At 47.4% G+C, this 22,991-nt stretch overlaps 1 protein-coding gene across 2 annotated transcripts in view; it reads left to right on the plus strand.

Annotated features, from left to right (window-relative positions):
* Positions 1 to 442: 442 nt before the first annotated feature.
* Positions 443 to 22,991, plus strand: part of SLC5A1 (solute carrier family 5 member 1) — a 49,744-nt gene continuing 27,195 nt past the window's right edge. Inside the window, exons 1-4 of one of the 2 annotated variants that reach the window (XM_055405246.2) lie at positions 443 to 751; positions 4,756 to 4,827; positions 21,813 to 21,917; positions 22,773 to 22,832. In XM_055405246.2, coding sequence (XP_055261221.1) covers positions 617 to 751; positions 4,756 to 4,827; positions 21,813 to 21,917; positions 22,773 to 22,832 — 372 coding nt within the window. In that variant the 5' untranslated portion in view covers positions 443 to 616. Of the gene's footprint in view, positions 752 to 4,755; positions 4,828 to 10,863; positions 11,063 to 21,812; positions 21,918 to 22,772; positions 22,833 to 22,991 lie in introns of those variants that run through there. The other variant, XM_055405248.2, reaches the window with a different exon arrangement.

Here is a 22,991-nt window from a genome sequence, read left to right on the forward strand (position 1 = left end):
AGGGAGGGGCAGAAAGGTGGATGGGTGAGCAGTCATCCCTTTGGCTAAGATACTGTCACCATGCTGAATTCTCTTCAGCAACATGCAGCAACTTCTGATTTTCCCCAGAATGTTCTCCCGGAGACCAAGAACTTGGCTGATGCCTGGGACAGTCCTGCATGCCTTTTACACGTGGAGAAGCCAGGTCTGTGGAGAACACGAGACTGTCCACGGGCAGGTGATCTGAAGCTTCTAGGTCCCCAGCACCAGGCAGCCTGGCTCCTCAATAGAGCCGTTGGAGCCCTAGCCTGGGTGTGGCCTCAAGCAGGCCAGGCGAGGCTGCCAGGTGCCCAGCAATGGGAGCACAGCGGGCTTTTGTGCTCCGCGGGCACCACCCCCTGGCCGGCCCCACCCCGCTCTCTGGAGAGCCTTTACCTATCCGCCCACCTCCTGCCAACAGCTCTGCCAGCTCCTCCTCATTCTGCACTCAGAGTTGCTCCCTGACCAGCACTGGGGCCCCTGCACGACAGTCCTGCTGCCAGACTCCACCGGTCCCCTCCCTCGGGCTGATCATTAACCTGGAGGCCGTATAAGGAACCGACAGCCCAGGCAGGAGGGACGCGCTGCAGCTGCCACTATGGACGGTAGCACCTGGAGCCCCCCGGCCACGGCCACTGCCGAGCCCCTCAAGCCCTCCGAGCGCATCCGCAATGCGGCGGACATCGCTGTCATTGTCATCTACTTCGTGGTGGTGATGGCTGTCGGGCTGTGGGTAGGTGTGGGTCCTGAGACATGGGGTTTGAGGGCACAGGGGCCAAGAGGAGGGAGGGAGAAGGGGGCCCATGGAGAAGCCAGGGTCTTGGTGAAGCCCCAGCAGGGCAGGGTGGGCTGAAGGGTGTGTGGAGCCAGGTGGAAGTGACTTGGAAACGTCTGAGAGGAGTTCAGGGGGCACCATGTGAGCTGAGGGGGCAAGCAAGGGTGAGCAGAAGTAAGGGGATGCTGGGAGGCTCCCCCATCCCAGGCCAGTGGGCAGAGAAGGAGAGTGAGAGATTGGAGAGGCTGGGGGCTTGAGAGGCAGCAGAGGACCAGCCTGCAGCTGCAGGGAGGGTCCCAGGGCTGAGCAGTGAGCCCCAGGGAGGTGACTACCTCCTGCCTTTAGTCAGATGGAAGAGAAACAGGTGGGTCGGGAAGGACACAGCTCCTACCAGCTGCAGATGCTCTGGGGCGGCCCTCCTGGGAGAGGCCCTGTGCCCTGTGCAGGGGCTGGAGTGAGAGAGAGCTGGGAAAGCTGGACCCAGGGAGAGGAGGAGGAGGAGGAGGAAGGCCGGAGTGTGGCCTTGGCTGGGCTGGGGAGAGGGAAATGACTGGGCTCCCTCTTGGGACTCTGGGGACACACCAAACCAGAGAAACTTGTTCTCAGCAGTCCTGAACTTGGAAATTTCACTTGGAACAGACTCAGGCACACCCAGCAACTGGAAGACAGGTGTTTTAAGTGCGAACATCTTCCAGTCACTCTCAAAGGCCTGCATGGGGGGTGGCAGACCAGGAAGCCGAGGTGCTAGAGGGTGATTGAAGTCTTTTGACTTAGAGGAGAGGAGGGTGGACATTAACCCCTTCATGGTCATACAGTGTTTTTTTTTTCTTAACAGAAAAAGGAAAGTATTGATTTTCAAAAAGAAAAGCATAATTTAAAAAGAAACCAGATGTGACTGAAGGCCTTAAGTGTCACAAGGGGTCTATGTGACTGATTCTTGCTCAGTAGCCTCAGCTTCCTAGACTCTGTGGAAAGTCCAGCCAGGGGCCGAGGTTCTGAGGTTTAGCACTGGCTTCTACACCTTCCAGTGTCGTTTCGATGTTGGTGGCTCTGCTCAGTCTCAGTTTATTCAGTTGTGTAACGGGTACAATCTTACCTGTTCTTGTGACTCCTCATAAATGGCTGTGAGGGTCTGGGAGATGCATCTGAAAGCTCATTATGGACTCTAGGAACCTTTTAAAAGTGTAATTGGGTTGACCAAGAAGTTCACTTGTGTTTGTCCAACATCTTACAGAAAAACCCAAACATTTTGGCTAACCCAATACTATCATTTGCTTTCCAGGGTTTGAGTCGGACCCTGAATGATTTTTGTTCTTTTAAGTAAAATGGGCAAAAGTGGTCAGATGGGTAGGACATCTCAGAAAAAGCCACAAGGAGGGCAGGAATGCGAATCCTCATTTTACAGAATAAGAAATCGAAGCTTTGTGTGATTGTGACTTGCCTAAGGTTGTGGCGCATGGAACGCGGGTCACTGACTCTCAGTTTTCCATGGCACCGTGTGTTCTGTCACCCTGCCTGCCTTCATCCCTCACCCCAGCTTGTATTCGTAAGTGCTGCAAGTGAGATGGGAATCCATTGTTTGCTAGCTGTACCTCCTGTTTCCCTGACAATTGTCAATAAGCTCAGCTCCCCTAACCAATCTCATTTTAGCCCTGCCAGTCCCGATGGAGATGGTGTCTACACTTCTCAAATATCTGTGAATTCGTGTTACTCGTCTTGTTAAATGCTGCCTAACGAGCCTGTTAGTGTTTGTCTACAGTTCAGTTCAGTTCAGTAGCTCAGTCGTGTCCGACTCTTTGCGACCCCATGAATCACAGCATGCCAGGCCTCCCTGTCCATCACCAAATCCCAGAATTCACTCAAACTCACCTCCATCGAGTCGGTGATGCCATCCAGCCATCTCATTCTCTGTCGTCCCCTTCTCCTCCTGCCCCCAATCCCTCCCAACATCAGAGTCTTTTTCAGTTGCTGCTGCTGCTGCTAAGTCACTTCAGTCATGTCCGACTCTGTGTGACCCCATAGACGGAAGCCCACCAGGCTCCCCCGTCCCTGGGATTCTCCAGGCAAGAACACTGGAGTGGGTTGCCATTTCCTCCTCCAATGTGTGAAAGTGAAAAGTGAAAGTGAAGTCGCTCAGTCGTGTCCGACCCCTAGCGACCCCACGGACTGCAGCCCACCAGGCTTCTCCATCCATGGGGTTTTCCAGGCAAGAGTACTGGAGTGGCTTGCCATTGCCTTCTCTTTCAGTTAGTCTTTCCCTATTAGTCAGTGCCTCCAACTCCCTGATCATTTTACATGCTGGCTTTCTTCTAGTGTAAGTTTCTTTTTTCCAGTGGAGTGTCAAGAGTGGTTTGGCTCAGGGACGGACATCCTGACTCCTGTGTGATCTCCAGGCTGCAGAAACAGCGATCCAGGCCCACTGTGCTTCCCCAACTTAAAGAAGGCACCCAGGCCAACCTCCCTTCGTCCATCCCTATCTCTTCCAATATTTTTTCTTTTTAAAAAATCCTTTTAATCATTGGAAAATGCTGCCTCATCCAATAGTATCTGGGCTTGAGTTTCTTGAATTTCTTATTTCTTTAGGGTATAGTTCCATGTGTTTTTCACCACTTCCTATGGGGAATTTTGTATCCTTTTTGGCTATTTCTTCTGGAAAACTTCATTAAGATATCCTGAAACCCTTTGTGCTGGTGTTGCTAAACTGCAGCCCATGGACCAAATCTGGCCCACAGCCTATTTTTGTTGGCTTACAAGTTAAGTTTTTTTAAAAAATGCTTTTCAGGGGTTGTAAAAAAACAAACCAAACAAAAAGAATATGTAGTGGAGATCATATATATCCCACAAGACCTAAACTATTTACTACCTGGCCCTTTTTCTTAGAGTGTCCAAGGTAGCTCAGTGGTAAAGAATCTGCCTGCTGATGCAGGAGATGAGGGTTTGATCCCTGGGTTGGGAAGATCCCTCTGGAGGAGGAAATGGCAACCTACTCAGGTATTCTTGCCTGGAAAATCCCATGGACAGAGGAACCTGGTGGGCTACAGTCCATGGGATTGCAAAGAGTTGGGCATGACTGAGCACTAACTCACATCACATGTCCTTTTTCTTAATGGAAAAAAATGTACTGACCCCTGCTTTATGCAGCATTTACATTAATAGCATCATTGGATGCCTGAGTCGTAATGGGGGAGCCCAAGCTTTCTATTTAAGAGACAAGGATAAGAGAGGGTGACTCGAAACCACTCAGAAAAGTCAGCCCCAGGGCTTGGACCAGAGCCCAGAACTTCCGACACCAAAGGCAGTGCTCTTCCCAATATCTCACCCTTCCCCCTCTCCATGGTGCTGACCACCACTTGCACTGCTGTTAGAGTGGCCCTCACATATTCTCACAAAGTGAGGGCCTAACCTGGTCATGTTCAACCCTCGTCATCCTATTCTCAAATCTCTTGTTTAAACCACCTGACAAAATCACCTTGACAAATTGTCAGCATGTGTGTGTGTTTAGTTGCTCAGTTGTGTCCGACTCTTTGTGACCCTATGGACTCTAGCCCGCCAGGCTTCTTTGTCTGTGGGGTTTTCCAGGCAAGAATACTGGAGTGGGTTGCCATTTCCTACTCCAGGGGATCTTTCCAACCCAGGGATCAAACCTGCATCTCCTGCATTGGCAGACAAATTTTTTTACCACTGAGCCACCTGGGACGCCTCCAAATTGTCAGCGCTTGACTCCAAAAGTTCCAGCAGAAACTTCCTCCAGGGGCTCTATTTCCATCCCTGGATGACTCTGATGGCAAGGAAATTCTTCCTGGTACTGAGCTAAGACCTGATGTCCTAGAGTGTGGAATTATTTCAGAGAGTAAAGTAGTTTGAAGAAAGTGTGAGTAAATGGGGAGACGGGGGATGTCCTCTTGGCTGGCAAGGTTGCTCTGTTCTGGTTTTCTATTAAGTTTTTGACGCTTCCTCCCTAGGCCATGTTTTCCACTAACCGTGGGACTGTTGGAGGCTTCTTCCTGGCAGGACGAAGTATGGTGTGGTGGCCGGTAAGTTTTTTCTCTGAAATATTTATTTCCCCGAACTATGATATTCCCCACGTTCTTGTTGGCTCTGGGTTGTGGTGATTCTTTCTTCTTGCCTTTGATCCCGAAAAACGGATCACCTTCTCACCAGGTCACCAATTCACCTTAATCTCCAGTGGTAAGGGAGCAAGCTTTAAAGAAATAATGCTTGGCATTTTTTTTTTTTCAAGGGATAAATAGAGGAAAGACTTCACAAGGAGGACAGTGTGGAAGAGCAAAAAGAGCACCTTGCCCAAGGTGATCTTGGGCAAGTCTGAGCTTTCACGTCAGTTTCTGTAAGATGGGAGTGATGATATTTACCTTCTAGGAGGAGTATGAGAAGTGGGGACCCTCTTATGGGGTAGAAACTCAGTGAACAGTGGTTCTTTTTGCTTCAAGTTCTACAGAGGAGAGAATTTCTCTGTCTACATCAGGAGCCTAACACAGGGCCTGAAACCCAGGAGCTCTCAATAAATACTTGAAGAGTAGCTAGAGGAAGGGCCCCTACTGTCCCCAGTCGCAGTTCTCCTCATCTCCTGGTGGATTTTGTGTTTTGTATGTATGTGGGGTGTTTTCCCTGACACTTGCGCACGGGCAGAAGAATCCCAATCATAGGACACGTGCAGAGGTGGAAGAGAAAGTGGGAGGGCCCTTCTATCCTGTCACCTCAGGGCTCTGCTGGGTTATCAGGTCAGCCCAGTGACTGGTTCTATCCAGAGTTCTCATCGAAACTGCTGTCGACCAGATTCACCAAATTGTGCAATTCGTTGGGCCTAAGATAGCAACCGGAGAAGGCAATGGCAAGCCACTCCAGTACTCTTGCCTAGAAAATCCCATGGATGGAGGAGCCTGGTAGGCTGCATTCCGTGGGGTCGCTAAGGGTTGGACACGACTGAGTGACTTCACTTTCACTTTTCACTTTCACACATTGGAGAAGGAAATGGCAACCCACTCCAGTGTTCTTGCCTGGAGAATCCCAGGGACGGGGGAGCCTGGTGGGCTTCCGTCTATGGGGTCACACAGAGTTGGACACGACTGAAGTGACTTAGCAGCAGCAGCAGCAGCAAGATAGCAACAGGACTGGCTAGTGAAAGGGGGGTTAATGAAGTGTACATACAATGAGAAGAGAGTGACAGCTATGGAGGAAGAGAAGTGAGAAAGTAGAGACTGTCACTGTCATAACACACGGCACAGAGGGAAGGCAGGAGGAAACCGTGACACTTCCTGCAGCTGCCCTCTGATCAGTTATTTGGGGATGGGAGTTAATAATTAGCATCTTGGGACTTGCCTGACGGTCTAGTGGTCAGGACTCCACGCTTCTACAACAGAGGGTCCAGGTTCGATCTCTGGTTGGGGAGTTAAGAGCCCATACACTACACTGCACCATCAAAATGTGAAACAAGCAAGTAAATTAGTATCTTCACAGTTGCCAGCTTTATCCCTGAAGTCATTTCTCTTTATCTTTAAGGTGGCCAAGAACGCTGGGCAGCTGCTGACTTCTGTGGGGGCCCCTCATGGCGGTCTCTCATGACACATTTTATCTTCTCATGCTTTGGCCTTTGATGCTTTTCTAAAAGCTGTGACCACAAAGTTCAAGACAAGGTTGAACTGCAGTGTCCAACAGGGTAGCCACTAACCACATTGGCTTTTTAAATTGAAATTAAAATAAGATCAAAAATTTATTTCCTCAGTCACACTAGCCATGCTTCAGGTGCTTAATAGGTACATGTGGATGGTGGCCACCATGTTGGATGCTGCAGATCTAGAACATTTCCATCATTTTAGAGAGTTCTATTGGACACTGCTGCCCTGCAGACTTCAGAGCAGAGGCTGGCGTGAACTCTCAGTGGACTTGAGGTTTGCTGAATTAGAGAACTGAGTGGGACCTTGAAGTTTCCTGCAGTTGCTTGGAAGCTGGCCCCCCACCCCACTGAATGCCTCGGCACCCCCGAGACTAGACCCGTCGTGTGCTCACCCCGCCTCGCTTGCGTCCAGACCTCGTTCTCCTCCCTGCCCCTCCGCAACAGCAGCCGCACCTCTTCATGGGAACTTTCTAGGGCTGCTGCATCAGGGATAAGGCCTGAGCTTCCACTCTCTGGGTCTTAGAGAAGCTGATGAGAAGGCAGAGGCATCGGGCAGAACCACCCTGGGAGATAAGACATTTTAGGGTAGGCCTGGGGACACATCACATCTTAACCAGTGATGGTGCCTTCCTTCCTGATGACACCTGGGTTTGGATCTGGGCTGAGAGCTGGTTGATGAGAGGAACTGGCTCCACCCAACCCTGACCGAACAGGTCGGGTTCAGAGGTTTATGTGGGTTTCCTGTGGGTGTTGTTTTCCTTACTCCTGTCTCACTGTTGGATTATTCTGACCAATGTGACATCATTCCTCTTTTGTGGAGAAGTCCCTGCTTCCCTGATGAGGCTGAAATTTTACTCTTCTTCTTCCAACAATGGTATCTAAGCTTTCATGAGATTATACGAAAGGTTTGTAAACTGCCCATGTATCCAGGTCACCTGGTGTACTTTTAAAAAATACAGATTCCTGGGCCTCATTCCAGATCCACTTGAAACACCTTGAAAGAGGGCTCCAAGAATCTGCATTTTTTTAAAAAAAAAAGCTTCTCAGGGGCTTCCCTGGTGGTCCAGTGGTTAAGACTCTAACACTTCCCAGTGCTAAAATAGGGGAATCCTTTTGTTTCCTTCAAAGTCCTAAATGTAGAAAACACAAGAAGCCCAGAGCTCTAGGAGAAGGTTCTTTGTGGAAATTAACCATGGGCAACAAATTAAAAACCTGCCCTGTCTGGATAGCTCTATTAAAAAAATATATTTATTTCTGGTGGTGCTGGTCTTTGCTGCTACGCACAGGTTTTCTCTAGTTGGGGCGAGCAGGGGCTCCTCTCTGGTTGCATTTGCAGGCTTCTTGTTGCGGTTGCTTCTCTTGTTGCAGAGCATGGGCTCTAGGGCATGTGGGCTCAATAGTTGTGGTTCTCGGGCTCTAGAGCACAGGCTCAGTAGTTGTGGCACATGGGCTTAGCTGCTCCAACGCATGTGGAATCCTCCATGATCAGGGATTGAACCATGTCTCCTACATTGGTAGGTAGATTCTTTACCACTGAGCTGCCAGAGAAACCCCAAGGGGATTCTTGAATGGGGATGCAGTGACCTCTAAGTCCCTCTCAATCCTGAAAATGCTCTAATTCCGGAAAATTCTAGAGTAGAATGAGCACGGACTTTGAAGTCAGCCCATCTGACCTGCTTCGTGTATTAGTTGTATGACTTTGGGCAAGTCACTGAACTCCCCTGAGCTTCAGTTTCTCCTACAGAGTAGGAGAATAATACCTACTGTGGAGGACTCTTGTCAGGATTAAATGAGATTATGCATGTACAGTACTCAGCACTGTGCTTGGCAGGGGCTTAGTAAATGCAAATGTTAACATGTGAAAGAAAGGTTAGGAGACTCAGGACAGAACCCCTCAGTTGGCACTTGTCGGCTGCCCAGTACCTGGAAGCTGGCATTTATATAAAACCATTGCTGCCACATCACTTAAATTTAACTTTCACATTGACTGTGTGAGTAAATGAACACAATTTATATGTAATTTATTTATAGCTACTGTAAATCATCAATTCCAGCCACACATTGACCACATTTTTACAGCTCTGAGACTGACTCTGTCTGACAGTCAGTCAGTGGTGTGTCATATGTTAAGTGGCAAGCTTTGTGCTATGTGGTATGTCTTATAATAGTTGGTGTTTTAGATTCAGTAAAGTGTGGTTATAGGCTTCCCTGATGGCTCAAATGGTAAAGAATCCACCTGCAATGTAGGAGACCCAGATTCGATCCCTGGGTCAGGAACGTCCCTGAAGAAGGGAATGGCTACCCACTCCAAAATTCTTGCCTGGAGAATTCCATGGACAGAGGAGCCTGGCGGGCTATAGCCCATGGGGTCCCAAAGAGTCGGACATGATTGAGGAACAAACACTTTTACTTTTCACTTTCAAACTGTGTTATATTCTTAGATAGTAGTCCTTAAAAGAATGTTCACTACAACCCTTGGGCTTCCTTGGTGGCTCAGGTATCCCTGGTGGCTCAGGTATTCCCTATGGGCTCAAGAATCCGCCTACAAAGAATCAGTCAGACACGACTGAGCGTCTAACACCTTTGAAAGCTGCAGAGATGCTTCAGGGACTGCTTTTGCTCTCCTTGCCAGCAACCTGGTTTTTACTTATTTTATATGAGGGGACTCTACTAAGATTTTTTTTTAATTCAAAATTTTTTATTAGAAAACGGAAATTTACATTGTGTTTATATCACTCACTGAGTACATGGCATTTAAAAACAACATCATTATAGAGAGATAACAAAAGTTTGATTCCCCCAGTTCCATTCTTCTTTCTCAAGATTGCTTTGGCTATTCGAGGTTTTTTGTATTTCCATACAAATTGTGAAATTATTTGTTCTAGCTCTACTAAATTTTGTTTGAGGTCAATGTTCTGTTAACTTATGAAATTTAAAAACCTCTAATTTAGAAGAAAAATAATAGATGATTTCCATTCTAAAATTTAAAATGATTTTAAAACTATTGCAGTACACATTTGAAAGGACAACACAGCATGCAAGAAAATGCAAGTCAAAGTATTTTTCAAACTTGAGAAATAGACTAAACTGCATCAAAACTGTACTTCTATACTTCTAATTTCCCTTCGGACTAAAGTGCAAAGTCAGTTTAGACCTGTCATCGGTCTGTAAGATTATTTTCAGCGTATCAGTCCTCGAGTGTACCCGCTCAAGGAGGACATCGCAGGGACTGCAGGCTCTCAGAGCTGACGTCTCTCTCAGCCCCTGGTGGCTCCTATATCCCCTTCATCTGCCTTTAGCTCTGTTGCTTTGTGCTGTAGTAGGGTGAACAACCCCCCAATCTAAGTTTTGAGCTTCTTTGGCAATTCAGATGGTAAAGGATCCACTTGCAGTTCGTGAGACCTGGGTTCAATCCTTGGGCTTGGGAGATCCCCTGGAGAAGGGAATGGCAGCCCACTCCAGTATTCTTGCCTGGGAAATCCCATGGACAGAGGAGCCTGGCAGGCTACAGTTCATGGTGTTGCAAAAAAGTTGGACACGACTTAGTGTCTAAACAACAGCAACAAGGGTGAGCAAGCAGAGAAGCTTCAGAACGATAGTCCCAGGGGGTTTCAGGAGGAGAGGACTTGCACTGACCTTGGACTGATATACCTGAAGCCCCAAGGGCTTGGATAGTCATCCATGAGAAAAGCAAGTGGAAATCAGAGCTCATAAAGTCTGAAAGAAGATTGGACAGAGGAGAGACCAGTTTTTTTGGGGTACACCTGGGGGTTTTGGTGACTTTGAATGGTACAGTTTTGATCTGTAACAGGTGGAGGTCCAGGCACTCTGGAAAAAGATTCCATTCCCAAAAAGTTAGTGAGACTGAGAGAGAGAGAGAGTTTGTGCTTGGCCTGGGGATAGAAGTGAGGGACCATCAGGAGGAGGGGCAAGGACTCCTGGGCTGCGTTATAGGAGGAATTAGCTCACAAAGATGGCCAGGCAGGGGTCTTTGACTCAGAAGTGTGAGTCACTTGGGGCAAGCCAAGCCCGCTGAGAAACACGGGACCTCGTGAGTAAACTGAAACCTTATGTAACTGTGGGCCAGGAGTCCTTTTCTATAGCACCATGGCTTGGTGTGTTGATGAACAACTTCCTGGGTGCTGCGTTGTAATGATTTTTTGAGGGTGTGGGAGATGTGAAGGAAGGTGAGCTTTGAAGGGGAAATTCCCCATGCCTTGGCTTGTGGCAGCAGAAATTACTCAGAGAGGTAGAGCCCCATGTACACAGCCCCACAGAGAACTTTTGTTTTGGAGAAGAGTTTGGTTACACCAGCCAGAACCACTGGCAGAACCAGCTCCATGGAGCAGCAGGTACAACAGGGCTGAGCCAACCCTTTAACAACCCTCAAGGCATTTTCAAACACTTCAGAAGTTAGTATCCAAAGGGAGTGGGGATCTCACAAGGAGCTGGAGGATTTACCTTGTCCTAGATTTGTGACGTCAGACCAATCATTAGCTTCTCTGAGTCTCAGAGAGTCTCCTCTATGTGGGAGATAGTAAGATCAAGATCTCAAAGCGTTGATGAGGACTGAAATGCTGAGATTCCACACCACAGAGGAAGGAACCATCATCCTAGCCAGTCTATCACCAGTGGAGGTAGGATGGCTGTGTGTCTCTCAGTAGCCATAGTTTCTTTCCTTCCTTTACTATTTGAGAATCATCAGAGAGGAGTATATCACGGTGGTTTAGGTCACAGGCTGACAAACTTTCTTTGCAGAGGCCCAGAGAGTAAATATTTCTGGAGGTTATGCAATCTCTGTCACAACTACTTAGCCTTGCTGCTGTAGCATGAAAGCAGCCATGGACAATAAGATGGCTGTGTTCCAATAAAGCTTTATTTATAAAACAGGCAGAGTGTCAGATTTGGCCCATAGGCTCTAGTTTGTTGACCTCTTATTCAGGCCTGGGCCGAAGTCAGGCTGCTTGGGTTCAAATTCAGCCTCTGCCCCTCACTAGCTGTGTGGCCCTGTTTGAGTTGCTGAATATCTCAGTGACTGACTGTTTCCTGATAACAGAGAAACAGTACTTACTTGAGGTTGTTGTGAAGATGCACATTCAGTCTCAGAATAGAATCTGGCGAATGATAAACTCTCAGGTTTAGCTCTTGTTCTTTCTTCAATTACTTATCTGATTGAATCCTCAGCCGTCCAGCAAGAATGACGACTAACCCCATGAGCTGCCCACGTGCCCACAAGATAAGAACAGAACCGGGTTCTCCCTCTTCTTCTGGTTGCTCGTGTCTTTCTCCTTATTCTTGGAAATGGAAATTTATGAGATCTATAGGCACGGTCTACAGGTGTATCTGAAAACCAAGACATTCTTCCATTTATGTTTGACCAGAGACCCTGATGGAAATTTTCTGAGAAAAGAGGACAGCTTCTCATACTTCTTCAACTCTTTTGAGTGAAATGTTTCTGATTTTGTCACTAAATCTAAAACCTAGGGATCAGATCAAAGGTCAGCCACTTAGGAGTGGCCACTGGGAAGAGACTGGTAGGCCTGAGACCTAGGTGGGAACTCATGAGTGAGAGGAAAAGCAGGAGTGAAGTGAACGGACACAGGAGAAGCAGAGAGCTCACCTCGGGAGCAAGGTCGGGAAGATGTGAGATGGGAGACAGACAGCTACTTGACCTTCATAAGCCTGGCTGGAGGTGACTGCCAAGTCTCCAGGCAGCCCTCTCTTCTTGCTGATTTCATGAAGCTGTGTGTGCTTTCATTTATCTCAGAGCTGAGCCTGTATTTTTCTTAATCATTTTAAAAAATAATAATCTCTTCCAACACCTAGTGTAGGGCCTTGCGTCCAGTATGTACTGAGTTGAAAGAATGAGAGGGAGAAGAGAGCTGTGTCCCCAGACCCTCAGGCCGGACCACTTTGCTGACGTCACTGAGCCCTCAGCCTGCATTCTGCTCTGCCGCAGTGATTGCACAGTGTAGGCAGTGTTAAGGGTTCAGGAGGTCCAAGTGAAAACCTGCCTCCAGCAGCGCTCCACATTTCTGTTCCTAGGTACACCTCATTTTTTTCCTTTAGGATTCTTTTTTTTTTTTTTTTAGGCTCAGTTTTCGTAGTAAAACTGGAAAACCAAGCCTGGCCCTAAGCAGAGTGCCTGATTTCAGCCTATATGGACACCGTGGTAAAATCTGGTGTGACCATGCTTCCTTGTTATTTCAGACATGTAATTTCTTTCAGTTCGAGTCAAGATTTTGCAAAATTTGTCAATTCCTGCATATCTGTGTTGCCTTCCTGGTAAGAGTTTTGTGCCTGCCGTGTCAGTGTCTGCTTAGCTCTCGAAGAACCTGTTCTCTCGCTTCCTTCTCCTCTTTCTTCTCTTCCTTCTCCTCCTCCTCCTCCCCTCTCTTGCTCTCCCCTGCATCCTTCTCTCTCCCTCTCTCGTTTCTGGACCCATTTCCCTCCCATTCTTCAAGGCTTGTTGGCCTTCTCTAAGGAGTTTCTCTGATTCCTGTGCAGGTGCTCCCTACCCGATGTACTCTGTGTTCCAAGGCCTCAGCTGCCTGGAGGGTAGCCAAGTTCCTGTGCTCTAGTTTGTGCCTAAGCCCTTGGCTTCTCCTCTGCCTCTGGCTGCCTTCCCAGCATTCTCTGACACGTCAGTACTTTTGCCGACAGAGAAAGGGAAAAGTAACCTATAACCAATGTTGCTAGTTGGTAGAAGTCAGAAGAGTGCTGAGACTGTCAGCCAAGATGAAGTCTTTGGCTCCCTCGAGTTAGAAATGTATCTGGGCTTTCCCTGTCTACCAGTGACATGGCTCATTTTGAGGTTGTGTCTTTTTGGGTAAGCTTTATGTTAGGGGGCTGATTTGGAGTTGGGATTAAGAACCAGGCTGCCTTGGTTTGAACCCCAGCTCCATCCATTCCTATCTCCGTGGCCTAGGGTGAGTTACTTACCCTCTCCTGCCTCAGTTTTCTCAACTTCAAGGTAGATATTACAGAGCCTATGTCTCAGAGTTGTTTTGAGGATTGAGTTAGTTAATACATGTAAATCTCTTAGAATAGTATACAGTTAGTGCACCCAGGCCGGCCATTCTTATCATCATCATCATCATCCCTTATCATCCTCCTGTCCCTGTGTCTCATCTCCAAATCCTTCTTGCTACAGTATGAAGTCAACCATTTACTTATATATGCACTGCCGTGATTGCATCCTGCATTGCATGTTGACTAGCTTCTATGTGTCATATCTGTGTTAGGGCCTGGTATATATTTGTGTGTGTGTGACACAACTTCTTACAAAATGTATCTAAAATTACAAACAGTGGTGAGTGGTAATAAGGCAGTGTTTTGAGTCTTAACCTACACAAGAGGATCAGGGAAGGCCGTTTTTAGATTGAGCTCTGAAGGATGAGAAGGAGGCAGCCATGTGAAGATTGGGGAAAGAGCAATCCAAGCAGAAGGAACAGAATGGTCAAAGGCCTGAGGTGGGGAGGAGCTTGGGGTACCTGGGAACTGACGTGGGGCCAGCGTAGGGGAGAGATCATGCATCCTGATCAGGCCCTTCAGGTGAGGGGCCCTGAGTTGTCAATGATCCCTAAGATGAGTTTGTCTGAGTTTGTGAGAGGACTGGTCTCCGGCCTCCTTGACCTATAAGTGCCAACAGAAGACCTCACCCACCTACAGCCTCTGGGAAGATGACAGCTTTGGTAGTGGTTTCCTGATTTCACACTTGTTTGGTTCCTGGGACAAAGAGAGAGTTCATGAAGATAAGAAGTGAAAGGCCACCTTTGTCTATGGGGAATGTGAGTTGATGTAGAGTAAACAGAGATTATGATGACTCTTGAGAAGGCCTGTGTCTAAATATTTACCAGAGCCTCAAGAAATGAAATAGCCTGAATGTAGGAACCCCACCTTCTCTTCTGTCCCCAACCAGGAAATGTCATCCCTAAGAGATGGTGAGGGTCAAAGATTAAGCCTTCTCAAACTTCCCCTGTGAAAAGACTCTTTGCTAGGGAATCAAGATGTTAATTTAGATTAGACCGGTTCCCCGAAGGATGAGGGAGGAATCGGAAATACAAGTGTGATGTAGACGCACGCAAGGTTTGACCCCTCCTTGAGGTCTTGTTTTTACCAACACTAAGCTTACAGGTCACCCTATTGACATCTCAGAGCAGCTCATAGTCTCTAGTGAGCCCCACTGTTTTTATGGGCTCTTTATGGGCCTGGCAGGACAGGTTTATTGTCTCTTCCTCAGAAAAGAGCCGTCCTTGGCATGTCCCTGTTAAAAGCCCTGACGCCATGCAGCCAGTGGGAATCAGTGCGACGCAGGGGCATTCGGCCACTTGGTTCCTGTTGTCTCCCCAAGAGGAGGCTTCGAGGATTTGCTGTCACTCACCCGCCCACACGCCCATTCAGCAGGCTTTTACAGAGTGCTTGCCCTGTGCAAGGAAGGTCCTGTGCTAAGTGGAAGCACAAATGCTCTTCAAGAACTAGAGGATGTTTGGGGAACAGCACTTATACAGAAGCAGTTTCCAAAATGGGGCCTGATAGGCGCCAGGAAAGTGCAACAGGCAACACACGGGGCAATGTCTGGGGAGGAAGGACCTGGCTCTGGATGGTGTCAGCAGAGAGATAGGACTGGGCTTCCCTTTGAACGGGGGTAGTGTTTTTGCAGGTAAAACTTGATGGAGAGGGAATTCCGAGCAGAAGGAAATGGTGCAAACAGAAGCAGGAGGCAGGAAAGCCTCCTCAGTATGTCTAGGAGGCTGGGTCTGTGTGATTTAACTGGAGTGCAGAGGACTTGGAAGGCATTAGGGGTGAAGGTGGGGGGCTACTGGGACTGGAGAAGAAGGACGGGGCTAGTTTACAAAGGCCACTGAGAGCCTGTAAGTCCTCTTCCCAGTTGCATGGCATGGCAGGAAAGAAGAGCCCTCCAGTTGGCACTATTGATTGACTCTGGTGGTTGGGATCACCCTCTTGGAACTCTTATGACTCCATCTCTTGAGGTGACAAAGTGTTTGTGGAAGAATTTCCCAAAAAACCTTTGAGTGGCTTGTGTGGATTTCCATTTGAAATATCTCAGTAACTTTCCTGTGGTGTGAGGATCCTCTGGAAGTCTTTATTCAACTGAGCCTCCCTGTTCTAGGGTTTCACCAGTGAGATTGGCCAAAGATTCTTACAGTTCACGTGCTGTTATCTTGGCATATGAGGAAGTGATGGTGTTTCCCACTTTGTAGCCTGAGTGCCATGGTAATAGGTCTTTAAAACTCTGAAAGTGTTAAAATAAAAATAATACTAAAAAAAAAAAAAAAAACCCAAACAACTCTAGAGGTAAGCAGGAGATTCTTTTACCCCAAATTTTTTGTCCTCCATATCTTAGCATCCCAAGTTTGTAGTTAGTCACTGCACTTCTGCTCCCCCAAAAAGAGGTCAAAACAAGTTTAAGAAGGAATAGTGACTTTCAGTGCAGTCTAGGGCAGGCTTCTCTAGCTTTACTGTGTATAAGAACCACCCTTACTCCTCTGATTCAGTGGGTCTGGGGTGGGGACTGAACTTTCGTAGTTCTCCTGAGCACCTTGGAGAAGCCAATGCTCCAGGCCCACAGGGCACTCTGAGTAGCATTGGTTCAGGGAGCCAGCCCTAGGGCTGAACACTGAAGGAACGATCGTTAGATGGACTGACGTTTTCCTTTGGTTTGAGAGATAGGTGTAGTTCCTGCTAGCTTCCAACTCCTAACATTAATGCAATAAGTCCCCTACATACATAGCAGCATGCTTGTAAGTGAGCCTAGGTATCCAAGTAACACAATCAACTATATAGTACTGTATTGTAATAGGTTTATAATACTTTTCACAGAAATAATACATACATAAAAGACAAATGCAAAAATTAAAGAAAACACTTCTAATCTTACAGAACAGTACCTTGAAAGTGTTTCCCAGGTGGCTCAGTGGTAAAAAATCTGCATGCCAATGTAGGAGATGTGGGTTCAATTCCTGGGTCAGGAAGATCCCTTGGAGAAGGAAATGGCAATCCTCTCTGGTATTCTTGCCTGGGAAATCCCTGGACAGAGGAGCCTGGCAGGCTACAGTCATTGCAAAGAGTCAGATGTGACTGAGCGACTAAGCACACACACACCTTGAAAAATACGGTAGTACAACAGCTGGCGTACAGGGTCTGGTACGCACATTTGCATCTTGAAAGTCCCCAACTTGAACGTTTGTGTGTAGGGGACTGACTGTAGTTGGTATGGAGAAATGAATTTGGCCAGATGTTTTCCTTGTGGTTTCAGTAGTTGTCCCTTTAGAGAAGGCTCATAGGAAGACATCAAACTTGTGCCAAATCCTGGAGGGATTGAGTGAAAGAATTTTAAGTGATAGAGCCAGTGTACTGTTAATGTGGAATTGATAATTCCACATTATCAGGAATCTAAACGGCAATGAGAAGAAATCTGTTCTTGTTAAATGGCCCAGATAATTTAGAGGCAGAGTCTGGGACAGTGATGGGGGTCAGAGGCCCTGGCTTTATCCTCGGCACTACCAAGGACCCAGTGCTGAGCGGCAGGTTTGAAAGAGTGCCTGGGGCCACATGAGGTCAAAAACAGATGTGAAGTCAGGAAGGGTAGACTGCTTAGGCTGACTCTTCAGTGCAGTCATGTCTGGACTGGTCTATTCAGGTCTGAAGCCCATCTGGGGTCACAGCTGGGGCTGTGGGCAGCAGAGAGAGCGACAACGGTGGCTCTTGAGGAGCAGACACGTGAGAAAACAAAGCTTAGCCCGGAGAAGATTTGAGGGTAGGCACAACCCCTGTCCCCTGCGAGGAGATCAAACCAATTAGTCCTAAAGGAAATCAGTCCTGAATACTCATTGGAAGGACTGATACTGAAGCTGAAGCTCCAATACTTGGCCCCCTGATGCAAAGAGCTCATTGGGAAAGACCCTGATGCTGGGAAAGATAGAAGGCAAAAGGAGAAGAGGGTGGCAGAGGATGAGATGGTTAGATAGCATCACTGACTCAACGGACATGAGTTTGAGCAAACCCTGGGAGATGGTAAAGGACAGGGAAGCCTGGCATCCTTCAGTCCATGGGGTTGCTAAGAGTCAGACATGACTTAGCAACTGAACAACAACAACCCCTGTTCAGGGAACTAGATCCCATGTGCCAACTAACAGTCCTCATGCCAAAACTAAAGACTCAGCGTGTCACAACGAAGATCAAGGAATCCGAGTGTTGACACCTGGCACAGCCAATAAATTAAAAAAAAAATTTTTTTTTTAAAGAAAAACTGGGAGATAATGACAGCCTGTGCAAGGACAGTGTGAAAAGTGCTGGGTGCCAGTGCGATTGTGAAGGCAGAGTCAGGCGTAAATGATTCAGTGCAGGTCCTGTGGCGATGGGTAGGAGTTCAGATGAGGCCAAGGTGAATGACTGGAGAATAGTGGTGACCATGACAGAAACGAACTGAACCTGGACCAGTGTCCCCGGAGCTCCCCTCGCCGCCACTCCATCAAATGGAGTGACTGCCTCAGGAAAGTCTGCTGCCGCTTAAAGTCCACTGTCTCCCTTTGCGGGGATCTTGGAGAGGACTTCTTAAACTTAAGGTTAATCTAATGCAGCTAATCATTACTGATAATTATGCTCTTAATAGTACAACATTAGGCTTAAACATTTATTGAGTAAGAGATGATAAATGAAAAAAAAAATGATGGATCAGGACAGGCAGGCTACATGCAGAAGGGAATTCTGATTAAAGGTGGACTGTTATTCCCACCAAGCTTTGAGGAGGAGGTGGATGTGCTTAGACAGCCAGCTTTCCTCTCAGTTTCCCCTTCCCCTCTTCCTTTTTCCTCTTCTTTTTCTTTTTACCCTCACAAAGTATTTTAATGTTTGTTTAATGAGGACAAAATGTAGTGTGAAGCAATAGAATTTTTGCATCATGAGAATTCAATTTATGATCAGAGGCAATGGTAATTTACTTCATTTTTAATTCCTTAATTTATTATTTTTATTTTTGGGTGTTGAGTCTTCGTTGTGGCATTTGGGATCTTTTCATTGCTTGTCGGCTCAGTAGTAGTGGCACATGAGGGCTTTAGTTCCCTGGCCAAGGATAGAACCCCCTTGTCCCCTGCACTGGAAGGCAGATCCTTAACCGCTGGACCACCAGGGAAGTCCCCGGTAATTTACTTCTTTATGCAGAGTTACTGGGTCGTATTCTTTTAACTAAGGCAAGTAAGCATATGTTGTTCAACACACTTTGAAGTATTGGCAACAAAAGATTAAAATTCTTAAGCTGCAATAATTAAGGTACACAGTTTCCCTTCTCAGTGAATGACATCCACGCAGTCACTGAAGTCCTGATTCTAGGCATTACCTTTGATGACCCCTGTCTTCAGTCTCCTACATATGATCCATCAACAAGGCCCATCAGCTTTGTTTCTGAAATGTACCCCAGTGTCGATGCTTGTCTTTGTCTCAACTGCCACCACCGGAGACCAAGCCACCGTCCCTTCTCATCTGCAAGCAGCAACCTCCTCTTGCATGTTTCTGTTTTCTCTTTTGCTCCCAGCACTACACTCTCCACATGCTTGAGAGAAAGCCTTGAAAACAGGTCAGATCCTGTCCCTCCCCTGCTTGAAACCCTCCAGTAGCTTCTCATCACAGAGTAAAATTCACACTCCTACTGCGGCCCACTTGGACCTACGTGATGTTCCCCTCCCAGCTTTCCAACCTCATCCCACTCCGCCTATCCACTGCAGCCACTCTGGCCTTCTTTCTGCTTTCTTACCACGATGACCTTCCTACTTGGCCAGAGGGGTGATCTTTGCTGGAATACTTTCCCTCTGATCTCAGCGTGGTTGACTTCTTTTATCATTTTGATCTTAGTTTAGACACCCCACAGAGGATCATTCTATCACACTTTTCTATTCTCTTGCAGCACTGATCTTTTTCTTTTCTTTTTAGTCAGTGCTTTTCATAGAGGAATCCCCAGTGTCTACAATAGAGCTTGACTTATCGAGTAGGTGCTAATTAACATTGGTGGAATGAATGAATGAAGCCACTTACACCATCATCTCCTCATCGTTCTGGAGACCTCCAGACCCTCTCCTCTGACTTAGCGTAAGGCACTAAGCATATCAGCTATAAATCATATATTGAGGGGGAGTTAGGACAGTTCCTTACACCATCATCTCTTCATCGTTCTGGAGACCTCCAGACCCTCTCCTCTGACTTAGCGTAGGGCACTAAGCATATCAGCTATAAATCATATATTGAGGGGGAGTTAGGACAGTTCCTTACACCATCATCTCCTCATCGTTCTGGAGACCTCCAGACCCTCTCCTCTGACTTAGCGTAAGGCACTAAGCATATCAGCTATAAATCATACATTGAGGGGGAGTTAGGACAGTTCCTTGGAACAATAATCTGCCTTTTGGGAAATATGTGTTTTGTTCCAGACTTGAACCATCTTAGGGATTTTTGGACAAAGAGAGCCTGCCTGCATTGCTCAGCAAGACTGGGTATAATTATATTAATACTGGTGTGGTGCTTTGCAAATGTTGCTCTGCCTTCTCTTCCTGGATATAGAAAAACTCTAGAACTTTTTGGAGTTCCCTTGGGTCTCAGATGCAGTTGAGTTGATGGCACAGTTTCATGACCAGTTAGTGCGAAATCCCTCTCTCATTCCCTGATACTTCCTCCTTCATTTCCTGGTCACAGTCCCATTCACCTTTCCTCTCCCGGGCTTCCACTCTTGGGTGTTTAATAAACATCCTTTCAATTTGTCTTCGAGCCTGTGTTATGAGATATGTGTATAGCTTTGAAAAACGCAGTGTTTTGTCCATATATACATGGGGTCTTTGAGATCTTTGTAAAAAATAAAAATACTGTATTGAAGGAATTCCCTGGCCACCCAGTGGTGACAACTCCATGCTTTCACTGCCGATGACTCAGGTTCGATCCCTGGTCGGGGAACTAAGATCCTACAAGTCTTGCAATAAGGCCAAAATATATATATATATATATATATATAAATATATATATATATAAATTTAGAGAGATATGGGCTTCGCCTGCAGTGCAGGAGACACAGGAGATATGAGTTCAGTCCCTGGGTTGGGAAGATCCCCTGGAGAAGGAAATGGCAACCCACTCCAGTATTTTTGCCTGGAAAATTTCATGGACAGAGGAGCCTAGTGAGCTACAGTCCATGGGGTCACAAAGAGTCAGACATGATTCAGCAACTGAGCACCTGAAGTAGCGACCCTTATAACTTGGAGCTAATAGGATTACAGAATGTAACAGCTAGGAGTCACTTGGAAATTATTGGCCCTACCTCTTGCCTTCTTCCAAGGAGTAAGCGTCTTTTAATTTGACCAACCTTGACAGTATATTAAAAAGCAGAGACATTACTTTGCCAACAAAGGTCCGTCTAGTCAAGGCTATGGTTTTTCCCGTGGTCATGTATGGATGTGAGAGTTGGACTGTGAAGAAAGCTGATCGCCAAAGAATGGATGCTTTTGAACTGTGGTGTTGGAGAAGACTCTTGAGAGTCCCTTATACTGCAAGGAGATCCAACCAGTCCATTCTAAAGGAGATCAATCCTGGGTGTTCATTGGAAGGACTGATGCTAAAGCTGAAACTCCAATACTCTGGCCACATCATGCAACGAGTTGACTCACTGGAAAAGACTCTGATGCTGGGAAAGGTTGGGGGCGGGAGGAGAAGGGGACGACCGAGAATGAGATGGCTGGATGGCATCATCGACTCTGTGGACATGAGTCTGAGTGAACTCCGGGAGTTGGTGATGGACAGGGAGGCCTGGCGTGCTGTGATTCATGGGGTCGCGGAGAGTCGGACACGACTGAGCGACTGAACTGAACTGAACTGAACTTTCCTTCTTTGACAAGTGACAAGTGATCTGAGGTCCAGAGGCTTCCTTTTCAATGATTTCTTTCAACAAAACGGTCCCCATTTCCTGAGAGCCTGAATTGGTCAAGATCTCTAGTCAGCAGTGCTGGAGAACATGGAGATGAATGGCAGAGGCCCTGCGCCTGCACCCCCAGCCTCTGAGGAGGCTTCCAGAGGAGGCCTGACGGGCTGTGGGGCCTCCCAGACCTCCTTAACTATTAAGCATGGGGCTCACAAAGGTCTCACAGAGAACTCATCTGGGGATACACCCCACAGCTCCTCCAGTCCTCCCCTATTTATCTTCACCATTCCCCAAGTCCCCACATTCACTTTCTGAACCAGTGGTCCCAGCAGACTCTAGCAGTCAGGTTCCTGGCCGGCGTCTGCTCTTTCTTATCCTTCTCTTGGGTGCCATGTCTCTTCTATCTTTGGTCTGGCCTTGAGTGTCCTGGTGAAGCACAGAGTCCTCACCTGAACTTTTTGTGTTTCCAGATTGGAGCCTCTCTGTTTGCCAGTAACATTGGAAGCGGCCACTTTGTGGGACTGGCGGGGACCGGAGCAGCTGCAGGAATTGCCACTGGGGGCTTTGAATGGAATGTGAGTAGCACTAGAGACACTGTGTCCTGGTGTGGGAAGTAGCTTCAGTAGTCGGCCAGCTCGGGTTACACTCAGAGATGTTCTCGAAGTTAGAGAACCTCCCGGGGCCACCTCACAGTGCAGTGGAGGAGGGGCTCAGTTTCAGGCCCCCAGAGTCCTGCTCCTCTTCCACCACGAGAAATCACTGACATGATGGCCTTAGCGTTTCTTTCTTCTTTTAAAAGGGTGGGGCAAATTGAGAGAGAAGCACTGACATGTACACATTACCATGTGTAAAATAGCTAGCTAGTGGGGAGCTGCGATAAAGCAAAGGGAGCTCAGTCTGGTGCTCTGCGATGACCTAGAGAGATGGGATGTGGTGGGGGAGGTTCAAGAGGGAGGGGATATAGGTATTCTCATGGCTGACTCATGTTGTTGTGCGGCAGAAACCCACACAACACTGTAAGGCAATTATCCCCCAATTAAAAATAAATTTAAAAAAGCCAAGCCCTCTCGTTCCCTTTCAGCCACATTAGAGGTTTGGAAATACTTACCACCAGATTTCCAATATTATTATTATTATTTTTAAAAGCTTTCTAAATGGTATTTTACTCCTGTAAACCAGGGAGAAGGCCGAAGGGACTGTGATACCAGTGGGCAGCCGCCTGGGTCCCTGTCCACTGTTGCCCAACTATTGTTCCCATGGGCCCATCAGGCGTCACAGCCTCCTTCGGTCACTGATGTCACTTAGGAAGTTGTCCCTAGAGCTCAAAGAGAAAGTGCCAGGTGGTTGTGCTGGAGCAGCTGTAGGCCCTGCAGGCAGCAGTATGGGCTCAGTCTCCTCCTGGATTGACTCTGCCTCCTTTTTGGTTTCAGGCCCTGATTTTGGTGATTGTGCTGGGCTGGGTGTTTGTCCCCATTTACATTAAGGCGGGGGTAAGTATCTGCTCTGTTATTATGTAAGGTGTGTTTTCCTGCTGGCAAGTGTTTGTGTGAACTTGGTTCTCCTGGAAAGCAGAGGAGACTTTTGGGGACAAGAGCCTGTGACTTGGCTCTTTCCTGGGCTGTAAAGTTCCCGACTGCTCTCAGAGGCAT

The sequence above is a fragment of the Moschus berezovskii genome, chromosome 19 (genome assembly GCF_049115385.1).
Source record: "Moschus berezovskii isolate FMDL1 chromosome 19, NW_MosBer_1.0, whole genome shotgun sequence".
Classification (NCBI taxonomy): Eukaryota; Metazoa; Chordata; class Mammalia; order Artiodactyla; family Moschidae; genus Moschus; species Moschus berezovskii.